Raw genomic sequence first — 12,892 nt, 5'->3', positions numbered from 1 at the left:
CCAGTGTGTTGTCTGCTCTGCAGATGTCACAACACTGGGACAGGGGCCGAGGAGGCCGCAACAGAGAATCAGTCCGCTGAGAATGTGAGGCAGTGGAAAATAGACCACACAGTTCAGGCGCTAATTATAAAGATACCTAAAGAAATATGTTTCAGGCAGGTCTTCTCAGATTTGTTAAAGAGGCGAGGAACCACTTAAAGTGTCTCATGATAATGAACATTGATTTTTCTTTCAACTTTAAGCACTTTGCCGGACAAAGAAAAGACAACGCCGCTGCAATCCTGATGTGAAACAGTCTGCAGTTTCATGTATTAATATAACATTTATGAATTTGCAGTGCTTTTAAATATACCGTGCATCCTGATGACAGCCAATGATGAACTGTACATACTTGATAATAACAAGCTTGTTTAGGACAGTGAGCGACTCCTTGTCATTTATTTGAAAGGACAATTTTGAAAACTGTCTTTGGTGCCGTTCAAGGACAACAGCCACAATGTGAACATCAGCTCCTGAAAATCAATGCATTCAATTTTTATGTCTTCACAAAAAAGAAACTAGCAGGGTTTATAAAATAAGAGAAGCTGGTAAAAAGATGCCATTACAGTTTCTTACAGCCCAAAGTGGTGTCTCTAAATTGTTATGTCTGACCAGCAGACCCCAAGTTTCTCCATTTTGTCCCCTAAAACACAGCTTTGAATCAATTACAACTGCTGCTGGTTCATTTCATAATTGACTTTATTGATTTTTAGTAAATTAGAAGAAACATCTCTTCTCAAATCACTTTACTGCTTTACTTTGAATGTTAAATTCTAAGGCTTGTTTCAGAAAACAAGGACAAATCATTAAAAGCCCAACAAATACATATTAAATGTAGATGTGTAAACTCTTCTTAGGTCTGCGATATGTTGTGTTCTTTAAGCCATGTCCCAAAAGCATTACTACCCCAACTGCCTTGTAAACAAATAGGATCAAGGATCAGGACAGGGATAAAGCTACTATCATGTCTGTTTCAAGAAATCAATTGTTACTCCTACTCTGCCCGCTCAGCCACTGATTTGCTCGTAAGCTTTGTTTGAATCTTTTTTTGTTTGGGGTCACAGAAGTGAGACTTTAAATAAAAGAAACTTTCAGGAGTACAATAGTAACTCCTAGGCCACAGAGAATCGGTGGTGCATAGCCGCCAGCATTGACCTGATTTGTTTCCAATATGAAGATGGATGTAATGGTTTTGTACTATATTGCATGAGAGGGAGGATTATATAGTGCAGAGATATTTCAGCTATGTCTTTGAGGCAATGACACCATTTAAATCTCTCATTAACTCTGCCAGAGATTTATCACCATTTGAATGAGCAACAGTAAATGATCTTTGGGATTATACTAAGCTAAATCAACTACCAACAGGAGAGGAGCAGCATCTATATTGAGCGTCTGAGCTAGGCATCGCTCGGTCTCACGCTCTTCCTACTTGCCATTTTGTAAATTCAACTCCCATTTTTCTTATTTTTTTACACTGTTTTATTATTATATCAGTTAAAATCCTACCACTACTGCTTAATTAGGCCCGATTGTCTGCACCTATATGTGCCCGTGTTTCAGTGTGACTCTAGCTTTTCTCTGTGTGAGCAAGAATGCATGTGTGTTATGTGTAATTAATTTGCAAGTGGTTATGTGACTCACCTCACATAAGGTTAGAAATAGTTGGCAATTCATGCAAAGTCAGTTGTGCTCAGTGCAGAGCAGACAGGCATTTAAACACCTGCCTATATAATGGTCTGTGCTTCGCAGTGGAGCCTTGTCATCCCCATCATCCTTTTTTTAGCTGCAGTCTCACTTGCTTTCCCCTCCTTCCCTCCCACACTGCCATGCTGTGCCTCTCTACCCCTGACTCTGCTTTCATGTTTTAAGAGCACCTCATTCCCTTTGAGTTTGATATTGCCCCTTCCTCCCTTCTATTGCTCGCCTCCTCTCCCCCCGCTCTGTTACTTTCTCCTTGTGTTCGCAAGAGTGAGTGACAGGTGTCTTCTCCAGATGCCAAGTTGCTGTTGTGAGGCAGTTGTGGCGATAACCTGACAAACAGCATGTATATGTACTTGTGTGTTGTTGTTGTTGTTTTTTTCTACCTGTGTTTTGCTGTATACATTATGTCTGGTGTGGAAGGGTGGCAAAAAGAAAGAGGGGGGAGATCTTTTAAATGAATCCAGGCTGTGCTTGATGAAGCTTTCAACAATATGTATCCAGGGAAGTTAAGATGAGAGAGAGAGAGAGTTGATTAAAAAAGCATCACTTTCTGAAATTGACATTCAGTGAAACCCGCAAATATATATTAACACAGAAGATAAAAGGACATCATCGCTTGTGTCATTATGATCCAGTCGTGTGTGTATTCCAGTCACTGTGCACAAAAATCTTTTCTAACAAAGGAATCTTAATGCTACAGCAGACAGATATTTAAAGCCTACAGTAAGTGAAACTTATTTTCTCCACACTTTTTATATAATGGGATATAAACTTAAATAAAAACGTGTTTTTGCACACATGTCCAACATATGCTCACCATATGCATCGTGATTCTAGGTGCAGTCATGCACTAATGTACAGTGTTCAACTGAGGAACTAAGAACAAAGACATCAGGTCCACAGCTGTGCTGGACATATCTGTTGTAAACTAGTTTAATGTTGTCTGAGCAGGTACTGTGTGGATCTAATTATAGCACTGAGAATAGTTGAGAATGCTCATGATTGGAGTGCTGCCACGGCAGAAAAATCAATAACACTTAAATTTCTCTACCCCACTGCACAAAGGGTAGACAGTATATGTTGATTTCTGTTCCATTTCAACATCATGATATCCTCATAGACAAAGGGAGTTCATCAAGAAATAGTTTGGACAAATTAGTGTGGAGGAACTTGACTGACCTTGACGGCGCCCTGCCCTCAAACCCACCTAACAACCCTGGAATTAATTGGAACAGCAACTGCAAGAACTTATCACCAAACATCTGCAAATCCTTGCAGCCAGGTTCCATAATCCTGTGAAGAGCTTTCCCAGTATTTTAGGGGCATTTCAAGCCTTTGACAAAATGAGGACTGATGCAAGGATGCAACAAAGGGACCCTGGCTGGTTTTTGAATGTAATTATAAAAATGATGCAGTCTGTGGGTGAAGTGTACTGTATTTATGTATATATGTATGTAGTAATTGACAATTACTGTAATTTCCTGTTATTTATATTAGATGAGCAGGACAGAAAATATTTCTCTCATTTGACTGCTCCTTATTTTCTTTTCCCGTGGTCAATTAATTAAGTCTGCCAATGATTTAGCTCAAGCAAACATAAGACAATTAAACTCCAGCCCACATACCTACTCTCAAGTCTTTGTTCAACAGACCACCTGTTTGACAAAATTTGCTAAACATATTTTAATTTTAAAAAAGGTGTTAGGTATCAAATGAGCTTTAAAACATTACACTCCTTCACTGGAGATTCACACCAGGCACAAATCACTTTAATGGAATCTAACCCTGATTCATTTCCATATTTAACTGCAGTACACGGAGAAATGCATCATGAAGCATCACTGGCAAAACAGACTTTTATGTAACTTGATGCTCCTTACTAGGAGCGGTTACAGGTTTGAGGCTTGGCTTGAAGCCAGTTTGATGCCTCGCCTAATTGCTGATTTTTGCAATTTGTTATCTATTAATGTATTCCTGACTGTGCTACTGCTGTGGAGCTAAAGGCAGTCAACAATCTGCAGTAGTAAATTCAAGGATGTGCTGACTGGCGTCATGTTAAGAGATGTCTGAAAACTTGTTTTTAAACATTTGAAAACAACACCATCAAGAATTCTGCTGCTGATGCTGGATTATCCCTCACTAATACGCAGAATACATCTCAAAAACATGTTAACTGGTTCTGCATTATCTAAATCCTTAGCACTGTTTAACCATTGAACAACAAACCTTTTTTCCCTCCTTTGCTTCTTCAAACGCAAAAACTAGAAGTGCACAGTGATAAAATGTTTTACAAGGAAAACGCTAAATAAATAAAATGTCTCACTAACTGGGTGCTGGTGGGAGATTTGCTGCCCCCGGTGTCAAGGCCATATGGCAGTCAGCAGCTTTCCTATCTAATATCATCACTTACATCTTTCAAACTGTATCTGCAAACTTTAAACACCCACAGTTAATCTGCAAGCAGAAATGCACAAAGATCTGCATGCAAGTTCCCCAAATGGGCTCACACAGCTGCAGATGTTTATCTTTTACAACACACATGCATGTGCTATATTGCAAAAATAATACAATTTTAATAAATTACTTTAAGATAGAGAATGTAATTGGAAAGAATGAACGGGACAAAGAGGAGGACTAAGGAAGTCACATTTAAAAATATGAATAAAAAAAAAGATAGAAAGACTGCAGGGGTAAACAGAAGGGAACAAGGAAGCAAAGGCAATTGGAAATGCAAACTAATGCTAGAAGCGCTATCACAAATATGTGTCAAGCAGACTTGTGCTGAAGACAATAATGGGACCAGTAGGAACACTGCTTACGCTAACAGCTGAACACACAGTTATGATTTGTGATTCAGTCGATTTGAACAACTCAAACTGTGATAAAGCTGAAGTTGATTTTTTTTTATGGAACACTTAATAGTCAGATGCCCACTTGCTGTGTCACCGATTCAAATTACTGTAGTTAGACAGACTTAGTTCTTCCACGGAGAGTTTTTGTGAACACATTCTGGAGAAAGGACGCAGAGAAGCATGAAGCAAAGGGCAAAGAATGAAAGATAGAACAGACGAGGAGAGAACAGAGAGATAAAAATCATTTTGATGCCCTGTAGGACTGAATACATGCTGCATGTTTAGAGCTTATAACAATAATGTCTGACCAATCAAGCCCATAGGCAGACTGAGAGAAAAAGATCTGTGTGAATCAGTGCTGACAATAGCTGGAAAAAAGGATGAGAGTGAAGAGCTAGGAAGGGATTAACTAATATGAGTTAATATATATGTATATTTCTAAATTATAAATATATATTAATCTATACAGTGTTGAAGAACATAGTACAGGATTGATTTGTTGTTGATACAAGGGACAGAGGTCGGCTGGGTTGTGCGTTTTGATTGTTTACAGAAAGGTCACTGTTGTCAAAGACAACATGCACTGATCTCAATATGTCTGAGACAAATGTCACACGCTGACACACTGACAGACACAAATATTGCCTTTGCAATGTTACACAAATGTACAGAGCTGTATGTGCACAACACACGATAAAACTGTCCTGGCATTTCAGAAAAATGTTCTTTACAGAGCGTCCTGGTCGAACTGACATCTGTCCGTCACATCTGTCCAACTCACTGACACACACACACAAACAGGGTTGGAAACAATTCAGCACATGATGTACACCTCGGATTAGCATGTCTCCAGCCTCATCTGTTTTTCCTTTAGCCCTTTTTTGCTCTCACGTCCCGTCTCACGGAACTCTGAAATGATCCGATGCATAAAAAAAAAAATCAAATAAAGCAGTAAGATGAGGGGAACCTGACAACATAAAGTAATATCCACTTCACAGCTATGCTGCAGATGATTCCTACTTCATCCTCCGCCTTCTCGCGCTCCCTCTATTCCACTTTCTTGGTTTCCCTTATTGTGGGAATGTATTACAGGTGTGGTGCATGTTCACTTGTAAGCAGGAGAAACATCGATTTTCTGTCGCCTTTAGAGGATAACCAAAGGATATAACACTGTGAGGTGCGTGATAGGATGCTGTGTCTGTCTCTGTGTGCTGCATCACCAAGAGTGGCTCCAGCAACACCTAAATAAAAATGTGCATATCCCTGTGACAATCACACTATTACACAATAAAACAAAAAAACACAAGCCCACACACTTTAATCCAAAAAGTGTTTGTGCACCTGAGTAGAGCTTCAATGCATCTGTGTCTAGTGGTGAGAGGGTTTCTCAGTGTAAGGTTTTTCAAGGCTTTTGCAAAACGTGAAAAAGTGGTCCCACGAGTTTAGGTTTTGAAACCATTTAAGACGAAGATAACAGTAAAGGGTAGACAAGGTTAAGGGTAAACGCTTTGGGATTAACTGAAAAACGTGTAAAATTAGTGGGCTCACGAAACAGTGAACGAGCGTGTCTGTGTTTGTACACGATTTGTGTCAGTGTTGTAATTTGTCTGCAATGAACCATGCCTATTGTTGTCCTTGTAAAAAGAAAGCAATGAGTGTTTCATTCAAGATGCAGCCGATAACAGAAGCTCTAGCGTATGAATTCAATTAATTCTGCTTCTCTCTCTCCCTCTCTCTCTCTCTCTCTCTCTCTCTCTCCCTCCATCTGTTTACATCTTTGTTCCCTTTCCTCTCTCAGGTTATGGTGGGGTGGAGTTACTGTTGGTGCTGTGTGGCCTGGATCTCTCCCTGCCCTGTCCTCGTCACTGCATCTGCTACACTTCACCTAGCACTGTCTCCTGCCAGGCTCACAACTTCCATGCCGTGCCCGAGGGCATCCCCGCCCAGAGCGAGCGCGTCTTCCTGCAGAACAACAAGATCCAGCGGCTGCTTCGCGGCCACTTCTCACCCACCACCACCATGTTGTGGCTTTACTCCAACAACATCTCCTACATACAGCCGTCCACCTTCCACGGCTTTGATCGCCTGGAGGAGCTCGACCTAGGGGACAATCGGCACCTAAAGGCCATTGCTTCAGACACGTTCCTAGGACTTGGTCGGCTTCATGCCCTGCACCTATACCACTGTGGCCTGATCAGCCTGCCTCCAGGGATCTTTGCGGGCCTCCATAATCTCCAGTATCTCTACCTACAGGTACATGGATGGCAGCCTCCTTTTATCTCTACTGTATATTGCATCTGCAGCCACAATCGCATTATGGTGTAATCTGTCCATCAGCCTGGCTCAGCACTTACTGCCTATGAATTGGGCACTGATCAAATGCCAGCTGTTATCCTGAGTTCAGAGAAAATATCACAAAGCATCCCTCACACTATAGCAGCATACAGCTTCTGTGGTCAAATGCTGCAGGGTTCAGAATTTAAAATCCACGAGTCAGTGCATGATTTTATTGATTATATGGTAAGTTTATGAGGACAAAAGCTTCCAGTATACATGGAAAGAATATCATAAGCATCATTTTGATAGGAAATCAAACCAATACTGACACAAGTGTTCATCTGACATTTGTGTGCAATAGCTAGTCAAACAAAAAACAGCATTGAATGAAAAGCTATTCCACCTTTTTTCAGCAATTCCATGCTAAGGTTATCATGTTTAACAAGATAATCTTGCTTTGTACTGTGTGGTGCCAATAAAAAGTCTTAACTAAATAAATCTGTCATCAAGAGATGGGACGACTATCCCACCTAGAGTAGACTTTCCCCAAAAACTGATTAAGGGAGATCACCAAGACGCATAGGACTGTTCTGAGGGAGTTAAATGCTGCAGAGGGGAGAGACTGTATATATACTCTCGCCCAGATTCCTCATAAGTCAAAGCTTTGATGGTGGTAAAGAAAAAAAAGGTGAAGTCAACAAAGATTCTATAGTATGATGAGAGCTTTTTGGCCATCAGACTGAACGCTGTATTTAGCATAAACCAAACACTAAACATTCACCATCCCCACTAAGAAGCATGGTGGTGGCACCATCATGCCTTCATAAGCTCGAGTGTTAACAGAAATCAAGCAAAAAATAGGGAAATCCTAGAGGAGAACGAATGATGCAGTCTTCAAGAGAACTGCAACTCGGGAGAAGATTTGTTTTCCAGCAAGACAATTCCCCAGAGCCTTCAGCCAAGGCTACAAATGAATGGTTTCCAAACAACAATGTTACTGTTCTAGAGTGTCCAAGTCAAAGCCCAGACCTGAATCCAATTGAGAATATGTGGCTGTACTTGAAAAGAGCAACCTGGCAGAGCCTCAGCTATTTTCAGCAAGAGAAATGGGTAAAAATTGCAGTGTCCAGATGTGCAAAGCTGATATCCACACAAGCTCAATGTTGTAATTGCTGCATTAGGTGCATCTACTAAATACTGACGTGATGCAGGTGAATACTACTACAATCACTGTTTTTGTCTTGTTGATTATATAAAAAAGCCATATTAAATCGACCATGATTCAACAATTTAAAAAAAATAACATACTTTTTATAAGCACTGTATAAAATCTAATGTTTTGATGTTCTTACAATTTCTGGAGTCAATATAACTGTAACAAGGTTTTTCCAGTAACAATATATCAGAATACAGTGAATCAATATAACATCACTTATAAAATAAGTGATCTGCACCTATTTTAATCTTCTGTTTTATTTTCTTCCTTCTTCTATTCTGGCAGGACAACCAGTTAGAGTTTCTGGAGGATGATCTGTTCATTGACCTACTGAATCTTAGTCATCTCTTTCTGCATGGTAATCGACTGTGGAGCCTTCGTCAGAACACGTTCCGTGGTCTGGGGGTCTTGGACAGACTGCTTCTCCACCAGAACCGAATCCAGTGGGTTGACCGTCAAGCTTTTCATGACCTGCGGCGCCTCACCACCCTGTACCTGTTTAATAACTCCTTAACCGAGCTATCTGGTGCATGCCTGACTCTACTGCCAGCCCTGGAGTACCTGCGGCTTAACGACAACCCTTGGGAATGTGACTGCAAGGCCCTGTCACTTTGGGATTGGCTACGGAGGTTCAGAGGCTCCACCTCCTCTTTGATGTGCGTTTCACCACCAGAGCTGGGGGGGAAGGACCTGAAGGTACTGAAAAAAGAGGAGCTGCCCAGCTGCTTGTCAAGTGAGGGTCATGTTCATGGTGGGGAGATGGAGCACGGGGAGTCTTTAAACCACCTAAATCGCCACAGAAACCATCACAACCACCATCAGCGGCCATACTTGCCCCACGGGGACCAGTACAGCTTGCCTTCTCCCTCACCCTTGCCACGGCCACCTAAGGGTGGCCGCAGAAACTGTACCCGCCGGGGGCGCAAGGCAAAATGGGGGCTCAATGAGGTGCAAGTACTACGGGAGGGGGGTGAGAAAGACTATTCTCCCGATGAAGGTAAATATGACCTGTCGGCAACTACAAGGAGGAAGAACAAGTGCATCCCCAGAACTTCTGTTGGCCCACCAATTGGGGTCCAGAGAGCCAATAACGAGGCAGGGTCGCACTTTGCAGATTCTATGTTGTGTTTCTCGTCAGCTCTGCTGCTTTCACTGATCTCTGTGATTCTGTGCTGAAATAGGACCTGGACGCTTGGTGCTGGTGATGCTACCCTATGATTCATTCTCCTCTACCGCCCTGCCCTTGCTCTTTAAATGAGGCATGTGTGCATATATGTATGTGTACATGGCTGTATATAAAGAACATTATCAGATATCTACTGTCGAAGTATCCCCGTGGTAATAAGGCAGGGATCATTACAAGTCATAATAAAAACATGAAAGTCAGGGAAAACAATTTTACCCATTGCTTTGATGATGTCACCATGGGAAACAACAGGAAAACTTTGCATTTGTCTCTGTGGCATCAACTGCTTCACTGAATATTTGTAAAACCGTACAGCCACACAAAAAGACAAGCCAATGAGTCATTCAAATGCTGTAATAGCAAGAAAAACACACAATAAGGATCAAAACTGTTTAAGACTCAGTCTCTATGTTTAGCCCTCTTGACACAATAGAGCTCTCTTGGTTCACCCTCCATGTGTCACTCATACTTGTCACACTGCTCAACAGCACCTTAAGATGCTGAAACAAAACATTTCAGACATTAAGTGGCAGTAAAATTAATGAAGAGTTTTTGCAGCATAACTATAAGTGCTGTAATGTTATGTCTGCCAATAAAGTGGATTTACTTCCATGTCGGCAGGGTGAACCTACTCTAATGAACATTTGTGCACTTTGCTTTCAAATGTCTCGACTTAAAAAAAAAAAAAAAAAGACACCATTGAAGTTGTGACACATCTATATAACCATCAAGTCGTTGAACATCATGTTAAAATGTGTCCTTTGTCATTGGCCTTGCATCACATCCACTTAAAAGCCATTCAGAATGAACCAATCATTAAATGAGCCAACCGGTCACAGTGTAAATGAACAAGTGAGTGAACAAGTGAAAACTGTTGTATGAGTGTGTGTCCACTAAAAAGAAAAAAAATCTAAAGCCATGCAGGTAGAACGAACCTAGAAAGCAAGAGTGCCTAATGAAAGCCAGTGGCCTATGAGGACATAAGTACAAACTATGGAGGTGAGAGACTGCTTCACTCATCCTTCAACTTCACTGGCTACAAAACTGAGGCCTCAACAAGGCTCAAAGATGAACTTAAGCAGACCAAGGACAAGCTGGGGCCAAGCCTGGCTCACAAAACTCCTGACTCCCAGAAACTGTTATGCACTTTCCTTTCCTTTTTTGTAACGTTGTGGAGGCTTATGAAAAAAACAACAACGTTCGAGCAGAGATCATTTAGTCCATATAGTAATAATAGGTGTTTAAATGCTGGGAAAATGCCCTAGAATCAGGGAAGTGTTCTGATGGCCACCACAACACCGCAATATGTCTCCTGAAATGGGATTGGTTGAATCAAAGGCTGAAACTGAAAAACAAAAGCAGTTCAGAGGGGACTGGGACTCAAAAACTGCAACAGAATCTCTTCTGTTTGTCCTCTCTGGGGTGTTGATTGAGCTCTGAAACAGATGGACAATCTGTAAGCTCTAATTGGAGCTGGAGCAGGATTTTAATGCCGCTATGTGAGAAGAGAGCAAACCCCGAAGCCCTTTGTGAGAGCCGGGATTCTTCTTCATGAAATAAAAAGGACATAGAGGACTATGGGACATGGAGCCCAAAACCATGTACTGAAGCAGTTCAAGCGCACACTCCCCCTAACAGAGCTCGATCAATCACTTTCACAGCCTTCCTGTGTCAATGAAAACTACTAACCCCTGTCAGATGATGGCTTTCAAACTTCAGAGGAGATCCAGTCACTCACACAAAGTCTCAAGTACTCGATTACATGTGTGAAACGTGTACAGATACGAGCGGGTACATTAACAAGCCAGTGATGCTAAAGCTCTTATTTCTTATAGCATTACAAAGTTAAAAAGTCTATTTTGAAACGAGCTACCGTTGTATGCAAAAGATGACCAAGCTAAACAGCTAAAAGCATGACATACTGACAAAAGCACAAAAAATGATTCGTTTGGTTTGCTGGCGACCTCTTACATACCTGGTTTGGATGTGAAACCAAGAGCAGGGGCCACATTCGTATCCTGCTTGTGTGCGTTTCCTGCGGAGCCTTTTCATGTCTATTTATCTAAATGTTGGGGACAAACAGAAGCCTGTCAATGACATGTAGGATTAGAGACCCCTACTGGTGAACCTGTTTGTGCAGAGGTGATGTAAATTGTGTCTATTTATTCCTGTGAGGATGACGTTTTTGTTAAAAAAGAAAAAAAAAAGATAAAAAAAAAAAATGATAAACTGACTCTGTTGTGTCTCAGTAGTTCCCTAAAAAATAAACAGGGAGCCAGAGGCTGAAACTTTATTATTTAATATGATTATCACCATTTCATTTCTTCTGTTTTTGTTTCTTGTTTATTTTGCTGACTCATTCGAGATAAACGGTACACTGCACTGCCCGTCCCCTGCTCCTCCTCCTTTCTTTTCCATCCTTCTATTCCCGCATCCTCCTCACCTCCCTCCCCGTCTCCTTCCTCTCCACATTCTTCGATCCTTTCTCCTCCACCCTTGTTGCTCCCTCCTCCTATCTCGTTATTCTTTTCCTCTTCTCTCTTCCTTTGTGCAACCCAAATGTTTTGTATGTGGTTATCGAACAATGCCAGACTCAAAAGCTGTTTATAAATAACATTAAACAGAAAGTGTCCTCAAATGGCTGAGGTGGTCCGTGTTTGTTTGCCTCCCTTTTGTTAGTGCGTATGTATCTGTGCATCTGTCTGTGTCCGTTTGTGGCTAATCGACAGACCAAAAATGAGCCTTGTGGCAGAATGATAAGGAAATGGTTAAAAAGTCAAGATGGTGATGGAGTGCGTGCACACATCCATCTGCTAGTGGCAGAAGACCTACCAGCGTTTAACCAGGATATATTTTGGCCTCCTTCGTGTCCTAGTTTCACTCATACACTCAACAGCCTTGTATAAAATATGCATCAGAAATGACTGCAAGCACACACACACACACAACTTGGCGAATGCACACACCTGTCGAGCTGCATTAGCTGTAAGGGTTTTGGGGAGGTGTCTTCTGTCAGGTCAAGGTGAGGTCACACAGACTGCTAGCATGCGCTACGTCTATTTTGATTGTTTGCATTGTGTTTATATCCATGCACGTGTGGCACTGAATCATTTCCTGCCTTTGTGTGTTTGTGTATTATATGTGCGTGTCCACCGGTGTACCAAGTATGTCCACTGTCACGCCAGATCCAGCCTGACAGTCGGCTCAGGCAGCGGGGAGCGGTGCACCTCTGAGAGACAGTATCACTGCTCTGTTTGCAAAACAAAGCTGACATATTTCACATGTCAGCGCTGTTTTATGAAATTTGAATCGGCTACTAAAACAAAAGTAAAGACACAAGAATCATGAAGGGGCTTACGTTAAAAAGTCTACATGTATACATACACAGAATATGAGAACGACAAATAATGAGCAGGAGAAAAAATAAAAATAAAACCTGTGCTGAACAATCAGATGGATGCAAGAAGTTAAGGAAGAAAACAATTTAGCCAGGACTGAAAGAGGGCTGCACAGGGAAAGAGAACTCATCCATAGAGATACATGTGTGCAGCCTTCATGATCAAACAGAAGAACAGCTCATCCACTAGTTCGCTCTCTAAGCTGAGGATCTGAAATAGC

At 41.5% G+C, this 12,892-nt stretch overlaps 1 protein-coding gene across 1 annotated transcript in view; it reads left to right on the top strand.

Moving 5' to 3' along the window:
• The window catches only part of LOC113168983 (reticulon-4 receptor-like 1), a 67,001-nt gene extending 55,105 nt beyond the window's left edge, over positions 1-11,896 (top strand). The window contains exons 2-3 of the mRNA XM_026370090.1: positions 6,394-6,848; positions 8,374-11,896. Coding sequence (XP_026225875.1) covers positions 6,394-6,848; positions 8,374-9,264 — 1,346 coding nt within the window. The 3' untranslated portion in view covers positions 9,265-11,896. The remainder of the gene's footprint in view (positions 1-6,393; positions 6,849-8,373) is intronic.
• Positions 11,897-12,892: the final 996 nt, after the last annotated feature.

Source organism: Anabas testudineus, chromosome 14 (genome assembly GCF_900324465.2).
Source record: "Anabas testudineus chromosome 14, fAnaTes1.2, whole genome shotgun sequence".
Classification (NCBI taxonomy): domain Eukaryota; kingdom Metazoa; phylum Chordata; class Actinopteri; order Anabantiformes; family Anabantidae; genus Anabas; species Anabas testudineus.
This window is presented reverse-complemented; position numbering and strand designations above follow the sequence as displayed.